At 34.9% G+C, this 12,950-nt stretch overlaps 1 protein-coding gene across 1 annotated transcript in view; it reads left to right on the forward strand.

The window, feature by feature from the left end:
- Positions 1-1,079: 1,079 nt before the first annotated feature.
- LOC143230731 (laminin subunit gamma-1-like) overlaps positions 1,080-12,950 on the forward strand; it is a 96,328-nt gene continuing 84,457 nt past the window's right edge. Inside the window, exon 1 of the mRNA XM_076464801.1 lies at positions 1,080-2,454. Within this exon, the coding sequence (XP_076320916.1) occupies positions 1,989-2,454 (466 nt within the window). The 5' untranslated portion in view covers positions 1,080-1,988. The remainder of the gene's footprint in view (positions 2,455-12,950) is intronic.

Here is a 12,950-nt window from a genome sequence, read left to right on the forward strand (position 1 = left end):
ACAAACGCAAAATGAATGAAGCCTTACTTATACAACAACTCAAGCACAAAATAAACCAATACAAAGGAACACCCTTATACCCATATTAATAAATATAATCAAATATCTAAACACGCCCTCTACATTCCTACACTCAATTACAAAACCCCCTTCAAATATGTGTTCAGCTATCGGTCAGTTACTTCTTTCTTTCTTTGTAAACCAGACGATGACCGCTTCTCTACATAAAAAAAAAAAAAATCTCAATCCATACCACCCGTTTTTACATATATATATTTCTCTACCAAGTGGATTTTCTCGTCATCAAAGACTTAAAAATGTTAAACATTGATCGTAAAACCGTTAGATCATCTACATAATGGCGGATTTGAGGTTGTGTGGGGCACAGGGATTAATAATTTTTGTGGGCCCTACATCGCATGTAATTTTACATATAACAAAGTTATCAATTTGCTCCATTAAGATCATGGGTCATAGGGCTCAGCCCCCTCTAACCCCTGCCTAAATATGCCATTGCATGTACATATGTTCTAATTTTTTGTAAGGCTGGCAAGCACAGCTTAAGTCTAATGACACTGTTTTTTGTTTGTCTCATGTTTCAACAAATAAAGTACGGGTTTCCTCTGCACTATTCTATACTTTCTGTTCTTCTACAGTATAACAATTTTGTTTCAGAAGTTTTACGCGAAACTACATAAACACTATTTCAACCGATGGTTAAATGGGAAGGCAATTAGTCAACAACACCCACCGCCAACTCTTGGACTACTCTTTTACCAACAAACAGAGGGGTTGACCATCACAAAATAACATCGCATGGCTAAAGGGGCGAGCATGTTCGGTGACGGAAAATTAGAACTCGTGACCAGTAGGTTGCGTGTCGAGTGCTTTAACTTCCAGATTATGTAAGGCCGTAAGGTCAAAATGAAGGTAAGCTTCTTAACAACACCCATCGCAATTCTTTTATTACTCCTATCTAACTAAATATTGGGATTTGACCCGTAACGTTTTCAGCACACCCACAGTTACAAATTGCAGGACGACTTTTAACACTAACACGACTCGAGCCATGAATATTCGGATTCATAGGTTGTCTTCTTTATAGAGGCACGTACGCTTGATATTAGCTGCATTACGAAAAACAAATAACATAGATGAGAGGTTACAACGGCAGTTCTTCCCTGGATAGCAGAAATACCTATCAAGAGTGATTTATATTTAGAATTTTGTATTTTCAATTTGGAAAATAATTGTGTTTTATTTTGTAATCTCCCACCCCTCCATAGAGAATTTACTAAGATAGCATGCACCATTTTGTCTGTCTGCTTTTTCTCTCTCTAAATATATTTTCCCAAAACGTTTTTACGTTAATTATATTTACTAATATGCTTACAATATATATATATATATATATAGTTTTAAAAAAAGCAAAAACAGCGCCACGTTTTTTAGCATTAGCTAATAATCTATGAATCTAAAGAAAACGCAAGTTTAAACTATAAGACTCGGGCGACCGCACATCTGGTTTCCATCGCGTATGGTTGAGAATCCTAATTAGGCTAAGAAAATCTCCCAAGTTTAATAACTGCTTGTGATCACCCACCAACAGGAAGCCAGTTATTTCTCTTCCGGTTATAGCAAGCTGTAATACTTTTGTTTAAGTTTAATAAATCTTTTTTTTTCAGTAATGGGAAACACAAGAGAATGAATGCTGGTTTTTAAACATCGTATTAGTAAAGGAAGTATTAGAAAGTTAGGCTTTTACTTTCTCTTGTCTTCGGACACTTGAGAATTCCACCCCCGCCCTACTCTAAATTTGGGAACATCCTGCGGGTTATTGAGAACCGTGAGAGGGACCGGACAAACAGCCAATCACTGCCAGACGGTCTCTTAGCTACCGGCCTGTTAGCATATTCTCTCTCACACTCTTAGGATAAGCTTTTCAGCTAGCTTTATATGTGCATTTAAGGTCGCGTGCTTAGAAGGAAATGGCGGAACAGAATCGGGTATTGAATAGAGATATTTTGGTTTGGAGTTACAGTTGGAAATACTCATTCACCTGGATTGTATTTTTGTTCCTCATCAACCTTATTCGAGCTCAAAATATTGAAGAAATTGATTTACCTTCACACCGGGGGACGCCCAGTCGTTGCTACGATAATGAGGGTCGACCCCAACGTTGTATGCCAGAATTTAGCAATGCTGCCTTTGACGTGCGCGTGGAAGCGACTAACACGTGCGGAATGCGTGGACCGACGGAATATTGTCTTCAGACTAGTGCAACAGGAGCAAAAAAGGCGTGTGAAATCTGTGACAACTCTTTCCCTCATCTTGCTCATCCACCAAACTACCTGACGGACTTGAACAATAACAACAACGAGACCTGGTGGCAGAGTGAAACCATGTTTGAAGGAGTTCAGTACCCCACACAAGTAAATTTGACTCTACACCTTGGTGAGTGAAAACTTTGGAATGTCCATAATTAACGATAGTTCGAAGTATGGATGATACTTCTAAAATAATCATCTTAACTTTGAATGATAAACAAACAAAAACTTCTTATTCTGGGTGGAGCTTATTTTATCCAGCTATTCAAATTTCGTATTAAAAACAATACAAGTATATGTGAGGGGATTCGTAATTTTATTCGTGTTGAGAGTAGGGTTTAATGAAAGATCGAAATAACTTCCTTTCTTTGCAAAACAGATATTTTGTTCTTTTGTAGTTCTGAATATTTTGTACCCCGCCCCCTGGATTCATTGTTATGGACAATTTTATTACGATATTTAGTTTAAACAGACTTCATAGTATGAGCTTACTAGCTTGGATGTGGTTATATTTAGCTCTAATAAAAAACACACACACTATTTTAGTTGCTTACACAGCATCAATACATTGGGAAAACAAATGTTAGTGTATATTTTTGAACTACTTCAACACTGTAGTAATATAAATTAATTGGTTCGTAAGAATAATAACTCGCAGAAATGGGGGAGGATTAATTAGCATTTTTCATGACCTAATACTTATTACATTGCTATGTATGTAGATTATTATACTGTGTAATTATTTCTCACACTGTTGTCCGTTGATATTAAATTACACTGTCTTCTATCGTTAAGGCTTAAGTAGGGTTGGGCCGAGTGCTCAGTTGGCTTTCAACTTGTCACGTGCGCTCGTAACAGTAGAAATTCACCCCATTCAAACTGTCGGTTTTCAGCTTTCTTGTAGCGTTATCCGTTCATACAATCAAAATAGAATGAAAAACAAGATAGATGTACATCACCGTTACTCGTCCAAATGTTTCGTCCTGTTCTCTATTATTAACAACCGTTTGAGTCAAAGATATATTTTATTAATAGTCAGAACACGTGTCTTTCGTGGTTTTTCGAAGGGTATTATTTTGCATATTCGGTTGCGTGTTTATTAAGAAATAATTACTTATTAGATTTTAATTTCTTTTTTTACGTTTTTTATTAGATATGAAAATCCTTAAGGTTAAATTAATCGTGTATTTGACAACTTTTCCGGAAAGAAAACAGTTTTAGAACTTAATCGTATAGTGAAATTGCACATTTGTCAACTGCTTATGTATAATAAACTGTAACACCATATTCTTAACCGTTACTAGATTTATGTTGCAATGTTTTAAAATTTAAATCCCAAAACTCTTATTTTCTCGAATGGTGGAAACTTTTAATATGGGGCCCGGCATGGCCAGGTGGTTAAGGCACTTGACTCCTAATCATAATGTCGCGGGCTCGAATCCCCGTCGCACGGAATATGCTTGCCCTTTCAGCCCTGGGGGCGTTATAATGATACGCTCAATCCCACTATTCGTTTGTAAAAGAGTAGTCCAGGAGTTGACGGTGGGTGGTGATGATGACTACCTGCCTTCCCTCTAGTCTTACACTGCTAAATTCGGAACGACTAGCGCAGATAACCCTGGAGTAGCTTTGCACGAAATTCGAAACAAATTTTTAATATAATGCAGCAACTAAACCATATTGATACGCATGCCATTCACACTACGTATTTTACTGTACAGTTATTCATGTGAATTAATACAATAATTTTTTAATATATTTATTTTTTCCACCGACTTTCGACCGAGAATGATGAAGAACAAAGGCGTGTGTGTATGTGTTTTCTTATAGCAAAGCCACATCGGGCTTTCGAACCCCTGATTTTAGCATTGTAAATCTGCAGATGTATCGCTGTACTAGCGAAGGGGGGGGGCAAGAACAAAGGCAGTAAATGTTCAGTTAGGTGTATTATCATATACGTCATATTCACGTGATCATGTAGCATTTTGCAACAGCAGGTTAGCGGTAGAGCGCAATCCGAACACTAAGCCTTTTATTCAATAATGTCTGCGTCCTAAACAAATTTCCAGTATGTATAGGTCTGCATAAATTATTTACTACAGTTCTGGTCAGTGGGAAGCTTATATCCTAGGTTGAATTCCTGCAGTGGGCAGAATGTAGACAGCATATTGTTTGGCTTAAGCAAACAAACTTTTGCTATATTTTCCCAGATGTGTTTATATGTTTTCTGTTATTACGGTCTTAACTTCAAACATACGTGTTTTGTTAATCTATTTCCCGCCCGTTGTCAAACTGGTACCACGCCCATAGCTCACAGATACACAAGGACAGCAGGAAAGTTGATAGTGACATCACTGCCAGCAGTGATTCAACTAAATGAACGAATCACAACGACATACTGTAATCACTGGTAACACGTATGGAAAACATACTAGATAGAATTACTTAGTGACAAGGCAATTTCAAAATAATTCTAGGCTATGAGATCACATTGGGCTTTTAAACCTTATCGACTGCCAGGGTCATTAAGACCGCCAACGTGTTGAGGATAACCAAAGGCAGATAACAAAAGAACTACAGCAAAACCTTTCTGTTTGTGGATGTTTTAACATAACTGAAATGAATCCAAAACTCTGACCTAGAAAATTTAATTGCTATAAACAAGAAAAAGTCTTTCAACAACTGGTATGCTGTGTTTTGTTTATATGAAGTGACGTCAGCACTTTGGTACGAAATTCCTACAGTTCCCGCGCTGATCTCCTAAACTTTGACCTAACGAAATTTTATCGGTCGTTGAACTGGCGATACAACTTGAATTTTGAAGGAAAAAATCGATTCAAACTTGTTATCAAACAACTCTGTTAAGATATTTTATGTGATAATAAAAAGGCAGACATGTTTTGACGTTATGGTTATTCAAGTTGACAAAGTTATTTGTTACCACAAGTAATAAGAAAGTCTGTGATTATATGTCCGAGTTTTTGCTCTTAATTTTTTCATGTTTCTACAACTATTTTAAGGTTGTAGACAGAAGCCAAGCCTTTGTGCGTTTAATTGGGATTAGCCACAATGAAACAATCTAATAAGCTAAACAATCTAAGCTATAAGCTGATAGTGTACTTAGTGATACATAAGTTATAGAAGTGGATGCAGGGAGGGTTAAGAGGTTATGGGGATGGTCGACTTTTCTGAAACTTTTTTCACGAGCGTTATGAAGTACTTATTTTGAATACTCTGGAATAGTTCTGAATTCTGTGAATTGTCTTAACAGAAATGTAAAATGCTAAAGAAAAAAGACTGGTCGTGATTCTAAAAGTTGAAGATTCATTTCCTCAATTTTTTTAGCTCATAACTACGCCATTTCTTGACCGAATTGAGATCTAGTTACAGTTTCGGGCTCGAGAGATCAAACCCTTTCAGTTACTGTATTTTACCACGCTCAATGTTTTGTAGATTAATTTACTGTAAACGTGCCTAAAATAATTTCAGTTTGAGGGTAAGCTGGTATAGATCTTGATGAGTCATAAAATTAAAATAAATCGGGTGTAAGCACGCTTCATGATTAGTGTTGGTGGAGCACAAAATATAACTAGTAAAGAAAAAGTATTTTTAGATTAATTGAACTACGTCTGAAATAATTTCAAGTGCCGTAGCTATTGAGGATTCTCTCGTTTTTTTATGGTTTCCCATTATTTTATTCCTCGCTTTTGGAGGAATATTTCAAATCCTTGTATTATGTAGCCAATTGTAGGCGGTGAGTGGGTCGTACTGAGGGGAATATTCAAAGGACGTTTTTCCTTTGTTAGTTGTGGCGGGTGTTGCTCAGTGGTAAGGATGCCGAACTGTGAATCCATAGGTCCTGTGGATCCAGGACAATGTCTTATATCCATGATCACTGACTCTCGCATAAAAACAAACTAACTTTTGATGTTGCATTCATATTAATAAACACCGAATTTTGGAAAAATTTGGTACATTGACGTTACTTTCATAAAGCACAAGATACTTTATGAAGAATGATAAGACTTGAATGTGGTAACGAAATGAAGTCGACCACAAAAACATTTCTATGATTTTTATAAATATTCAAGAAGTTTTTCTTTTTAACACTGTTTCAATTGTGGGCAATTGCTCTAAATTTTTTATTTACATGAATTAAATAGTCATTTCTTTGTGTTCAGACAAAATTGTTTTTTTTCCATATCTTTTGTATTTTCCAGTTATTTAAAAAAATGTTAGTCTCTTGTATTCGACTGAAAAATGTGTTTGACAATTTTTTCAGTGAAATAGAACCATTTCTTTCTAATGAGATGCTAATTTTATGCACCAAAGTGCCGAATGTTTTGCAACAATATGTAAGTTGCCGTCTTGAAAAATGCAGGTTATAATTACCTACCAATTAGATCTTACTTCGAAACAATATGAAATTGCGAGCAAACAAACTTAAAAGATGTCTTCACAGAAAAAAGTAACACTAAAATGAAAAGGTAGAATATATAAAAAAATATTTGGGTGAGACATTGTTTGTATACCAGCTTAGTGTCCATTGTAGCATACACGCGCTCCACATTTTTAGGGATTTGGGTGAGTTATAAGAATGACATTTAAATCCCATTTGAAAAGTAGGGAAGTCTTTGCGTCGATAGCCCTTGTGCAGCTTTGTGCGAATTTACAAGACCAAAGTAAAATGTTGTCTGTAGTATTCCTGAAATTTCGTCTCTTATATGCATTTTACTTAAATTGTATCTCAATTAAGTTAGAGAAAAACTGCCTAAATTTATCTAAATTAACGAAGAAACAATTCTTCAATGTTGTTAGTAATGAAGGTAGATTTAAGATATTTGTAGACCACAAGATTTTTTTGTTAATTTTCTCGAAACGCTAAACGAGAACTTTCTGCGCGAATATCATGGGGAAAATAATAATAATAAGATTGTTTTATCCTTTGTTGTAGCCTGCAGGAACTATTTTGTTAACAGTTGGCGTTGCTTGTTTCTTTATAATAATGCTTTAAATAATCTTGAATATGGACGTATTTAATAGTGTTTTTTTAGGTTATTCTGCACAGCAAACGTATAGTAAAGTTAGTTTTGTGTAGCCGTAATAAAGGATAAAAATGCAAGTTTAGTCACAATGTAGTTCAATCCGATAGTGAAGTCTGTTAGCCCACGAACGTATAAGACATTACAAGATTGCACGTCTAGATCAGAAAATATAAGTAGATTCCTGACCAGATATTACCTGTCCTGGTTAGGTGCAAGGTTCTGTCCATATATTAATATTCAAATACTATAGGTTTGTTTTGAATTACGATCAAAGATGCCTCCAACAACTGATGATTTAATGAAAGTTAATAATTACAACTTTTTGGCATTTTTTTTTTGTTTACAACATTAACTATTTCTAATTATTTTATTATAATAGTACCTGCAGATATTTGTTTCATTTCAAATTACATTAGCTATTAACTAAATAGTTAATTTTTTTCTGAAGATCTAAGTTTGTTTGAGGTCAGGCGCAATTCAAATCCATGACTTTTCTAAACGGGAATACCTGGTCTCTAATACAGAAACTCTTAGTTGTAAGTTTTGATCAGAGGTTGTTAAATCATACTCAGCTCTGTAAAGTTAAATAAAAAATATATATTTCCAAGATATGCTAATTAAATCGAAAAATCGAATTGGCTATGGCACAAGGCGCTCTACACGGCATAACCTCACAAACCTGTTTGCTACCTTAAATAAGTAGCCAGCCGTTCATCATGATGAGCAAGGTACTAAATAAGTAGTCCACTGACGTCATGAATTGGAAAGCGCGTGGGTTTAGTTCAGTACGTTAATAAAAGCTTAAAAATTAAAGGTTATTAAAAAAACACTGGTGACAGGGGCATCGGAAACGAATCACCTTATATGGAGAAACGCCTTTTCTAGAAGTAGGCGGCGCTTTTGGTTATACGGTGGTCATTTAATTTAATTGTAGAGTTTTCTCTAAATGTGAGCTTAATCATGTGATGTTTATGGTTTACCCTGAGCTTATTGTTTCGTGAAATACCGTAACACATGAAATATAACAATAATGAGTAAGATAAGATTCTGTTGGATAAACGGACTCCAGTAGCAAAAATCAAGACAAAGCTGTTTTTATTATGCGTTGACTGGTAGGAATATTTAGTCATTTTTGGCCTCAAATTATATTATGTGTTGGAAAGAGTTTGTTACTTTTGATGTATATTGGGGTGAAATTGCTGTATGAGTATATTCCTTGTGATAACGAAAACTTGTTTGAATAGTTGTCGAGTTGTCATAGAAACAGTCGGAATTCTTTTCTGTTGACTACAAAATGTGGGTGCTTCAGCAATATTTTACCTTGGTTACCAACATAACTTTTCATAATCGTATTGCTTATGATTTTATTATCTGCACTGTTCAAAAAATCGGAGCTGTTACTTTTACTCATTTTGAGGTAACAGCTTAAATTTGCGATCACATTTGATGGATGTAAGGTAATTTGATCCAAGTAACAGAGGACGTTGTATTAGATTCCAGTGACACGATGATATGTCTTCAGACTGTAACACTGTCATGTTTAAAACACAAAATTCCTCCCCCAACTTTCCAACTAGCCTGAGAGGACGACGATTTCGAGAGCTCATTTCAACAGTCCTTTGCACAGTAAGACACAAGCATTGATTTCTGTGACTTGACTGGTATGTTTTGTGTGTGTGTGTATGTGAAATAAAGTAAAATACCTCTTTCATTTTTCACTTGAAGGTATGTGACGTGTAAATTGGAGGTATGACTGGAAGCCTTATTTTGGTGAATCCACACCTTGTTTATCTCGTTTCTAGGCGGATATAAATTTTGATTTTGTTGACTGCTGTTACATGACCGGCTTTACGCTGACATTGTGTGTGTGGATTATCACCTGTCACAACATGTCCACTTTGCTTACCTGGTTGTGGTGCGACTTATTACAAATTCTGATTTTAGATGGTCGGTCGTGGTGTTCTAAGTTAATCCACGTTCCTTTGTTTTGCAGTGGTTTTAAGTACAAAAGACACTCTCGTCATGGAAATTCTAAACCTCAAGATTTGAACACGTCTTTGTGGTCATCGTGTATGAACTGTTTTGTTCATAAGAGCAGTTTCCTTGCTTTTCTTTTTTTTTCTTATAGCAAAGCCACATCTGGCTATCTACTGAGCCCACCGAGGGGAATCGAACCCCTGATTTTAGCGTTGTAAATCCGTAGACATACCGCTGTACTAGCGGGGGGTACGCTTCCTAGCTACAAGTGATCAATTTTTCGGTGGCATCACACTACTTAAAGTAAAGTATTTCTAGTTGGGCTGTTCTATTTTGTTTACCTCGTTTTCAGGTGGAGATCAGCATTGATTATGTGGCGTACTGTTACCTGGGGCGATTTAACACTATACTGTGTGCATGGATTATCACCTGTAACAACATGCCCACTTTGTTTACTATGGCTGTGGTGTGACTTGTTACAGTAACTTGTGTGATTATTACACAACTTTCTGATTTGTAAATTTAAAATCGCCTTAATACATCGAACTCAACCCTGTAGACGCCCAAGTTTGAAATAATACCAATTTGTTCTGGAAACATTCATAGTATTAGTAAAAATGAATGGAGAATAATAGCTTGAGGTGCAGTGGTTTATCTTATGCGGGGTAATAATATTCTCACACATCGTATTGTCAGGATCACTACCTCTGGTCTGCGACTAATCCCGGGAAATGGGATAGCTTACACGTGCTAAAGAAGTTAATCTCCGGTGTTGGGTAGACCATAGCAGGGGTATAGTGCTCTTTTCATGGGGGGGGTGAGGGGAGTATCTATTTACTTAATGTCAAGTTTATGTATGTACGTATAAACTCTTGGAAAGTCGCTGGTTGAAATTGTTTGAAATTTCCTTTGTTAGTATATTTCAGGTAGTGTGGTGCTGGATGTTATTAGTACACCAACAACTGGATAAATTTGCACAAACCTGTAACATCACATCACCATGGTTATAGAACTGTTCCATGATTCAGTTGTTTTTTTTCGGGTTATTTAACCTATATTTTACATTATCCTTTCTTGATAAGTTCAAGGGTTAATTCATTAACTTTTAGGGTTTTTAAATCGTTACTTTTTTGTTTCTGAATGCGACGAATATCCGTAAACTGCAGTTTGATTTCTATGTAAACCGATATCAGACCCACTAGTGACTTTGAGGACTCCTGGTTTCCCACGATCGTGGCGCGACTTCTATTGGGGGGGGTGGAAGACACGTGAAGCACATATTTTGTGAGTAGGAGATATTCTTTGGGCTCAGTAAAGAGGATTTGAGTCAATTAGCCAGCCATCCAGACGTTTAGGAAATGGGTGTGTGTGCGGAACTCTCCGTAATGCAAGCTCTGTGCTAACAAATAACGTTTTTCTGTGTCACTACTTGCAGACGTAAACATGTTTTCACTTTTTAATTTATTTTATTTTAAGGTTAGTTTGTATATAATGGCGATCTAAAGCAACAGACGTACGTACAAGAGGATGGAAGAACAATGTCTAGAAATAAACCGATATTTCGATAAAATCGTGGATGATTTTTAAGATAAAAGCTAAAATCAATTATTGCTGAACTTAATTCAATTAAAACAAAACTTGGTTACGGTTAGTGTCATGCTGAAGAAAGGTTTTTTAAATCTCAAACGTTACTGTGATTAACAAAAAACTCAAAAACTGTTGGATGTGCAGAATTCTATTGTCAATAAAAATAATTTACTATTTTTAGGCAATCCTGTACAGACATATGTAAACAAAAATAATTCAACATTATGGAAATATATAAATTAAAACACAAGGAAGGTTTTTTTATTAATTTCTTTTTTATGAAAGTCATGTGTAATATATTGGATTTGTAAAATGTTTTAAGGAACATTAACAAACTCTATGAAATTTGAGAATTTTGCAACCGAAAAATCGTTCGTAACTTTATTCAAATCATATTTGAAAAACTTTGACGAATATTACAATTCTTAAATAAATTTCTTATATGCACAAAAATGATTAACAAATAAGAAAGACCGTTAGCTGTGCAGAATTTTGTGAATAAAAATAATTTGTGATTTTTCGGCAGTTCTATACAAGATAAATATAACTCAGCATTGTAATGTGGTGTTTGGAAATATATTTCCTACTTAATAGCTATCTAAAGAATAGCATGGGACCTTTAGATAAGAAATCGCCTCTTCCATGTGAAAAAAATGGAGAGGGGAACATAAAGTGTGTAAATAAGTTAATGTGAAAGAACTCGACATAATTACTTATTTGCATTTATGTTAGTATCTTTATCAAAACAGTACTTCTTTTAAATAAATAATTTCGAGAATGGTACAAAATAGTTATTGGACATAGAAACCGAAATCTATAAATTCATTTGTCTTAGGCCTGACCCTAGTTAAGCCTTTATTAAATACCACTTGTATTCGATAGAGATAAATTAACACTAACTTGTGTTCGTTTGCTTTACTTTGGTTTAAATTTACCGTTCTTAATGTTATCAATAAATAAACTTGCAATGCTATTCAATGACCTAAAGTAAGTTTTTTAAAAACTTTGATAAACTTTTAATATATTGTTATACAATATCTTTATTAAGTATATTTACATCATTTGAAATTAAATGCATGCGCAGTTTTAGGACAAACAAACATTGAGTATTTAACCAAGAAGAAAGAGTGCGTCATGCTAAGCTTGATTTCTCGAAATAAGAGAAGTAATGAAAGCCAAGATGCAGTTAACCCTATAGAATAGTTCTATTATTGTCTTCCAATTACGATTTTAGTGACGGGGGTGCAAGGGGATTGTGAGGGGAGGGTTGCTGTGCAATCGTAGGGTGTTGGTATAATAAACCTGAAGTAAAGGCGTTGTATGGGATCACCTAACCCAGAGTCAAATGCACAAAATTTATGTATGTAATGATTTTGATTCATTTTTAAACCTAAATCGTTTCTGAATTACGCTATTTTTTATTATATCACTAACATTTTGAATAAAAACAAACTTCCTTAAACAACAGATACTAAATTCTGAAATCAATAAATATATTTTCCAGTTTTATTGTCTGTATCTTTCATTTTGTACTTTCAGTACATAAAGTAACAACAGTATTAAGTTACACTTTTGTTGGTAAGCAACATGATATAGAAGCCGTTATTGGAACACAGTGTTACCAAAATATACTGGCTTTTTAATATATTAGAAGTTGTTATAATGATAAATAACAAATTATCGCGTATAGCAAGTGGTGAAAAACCACAGTCGGCGGAACAGACTGCGAGATCAGTTTTTGTAATATAAGAATACCGACAGTTTGTTCCTTTTACTGTGGTTTTTTACTGATAAGAAGTTGTTAATGTTAGTAATTTTTACAGTAATTATTCTACGAATGGTTTTGATTGGCTCATGAAGAAATTTACTGACGTTTGACTGCATGTAAATACGTTTGACTTTTTTTCTTAGCTTCGTTGGTGTAATGTATGACTATTAAAAAAAAAAAACCTCGTGACATTGGTGCCGCCTTTGAATGATTATTGGGTGTTGATAATGTGAATATATATATAAC

This window comes from Tachypleus tridentatus, chromosome 10 (assembly GCF_004210375.1).
Source record: "Tachypleus tridentatus isolate NWPU-2018 chromosome 10, ASM421037v1, whole genome shotgun sequence".
In the NCBI taxonomy this organism is placed as follows: domain Eukaryota; kingdom Metazoa; phylum Arthropoda; class Merostomata; order Xiphosura; family Limulidae; genus Tachypleus; species Tachypleus tridentatus.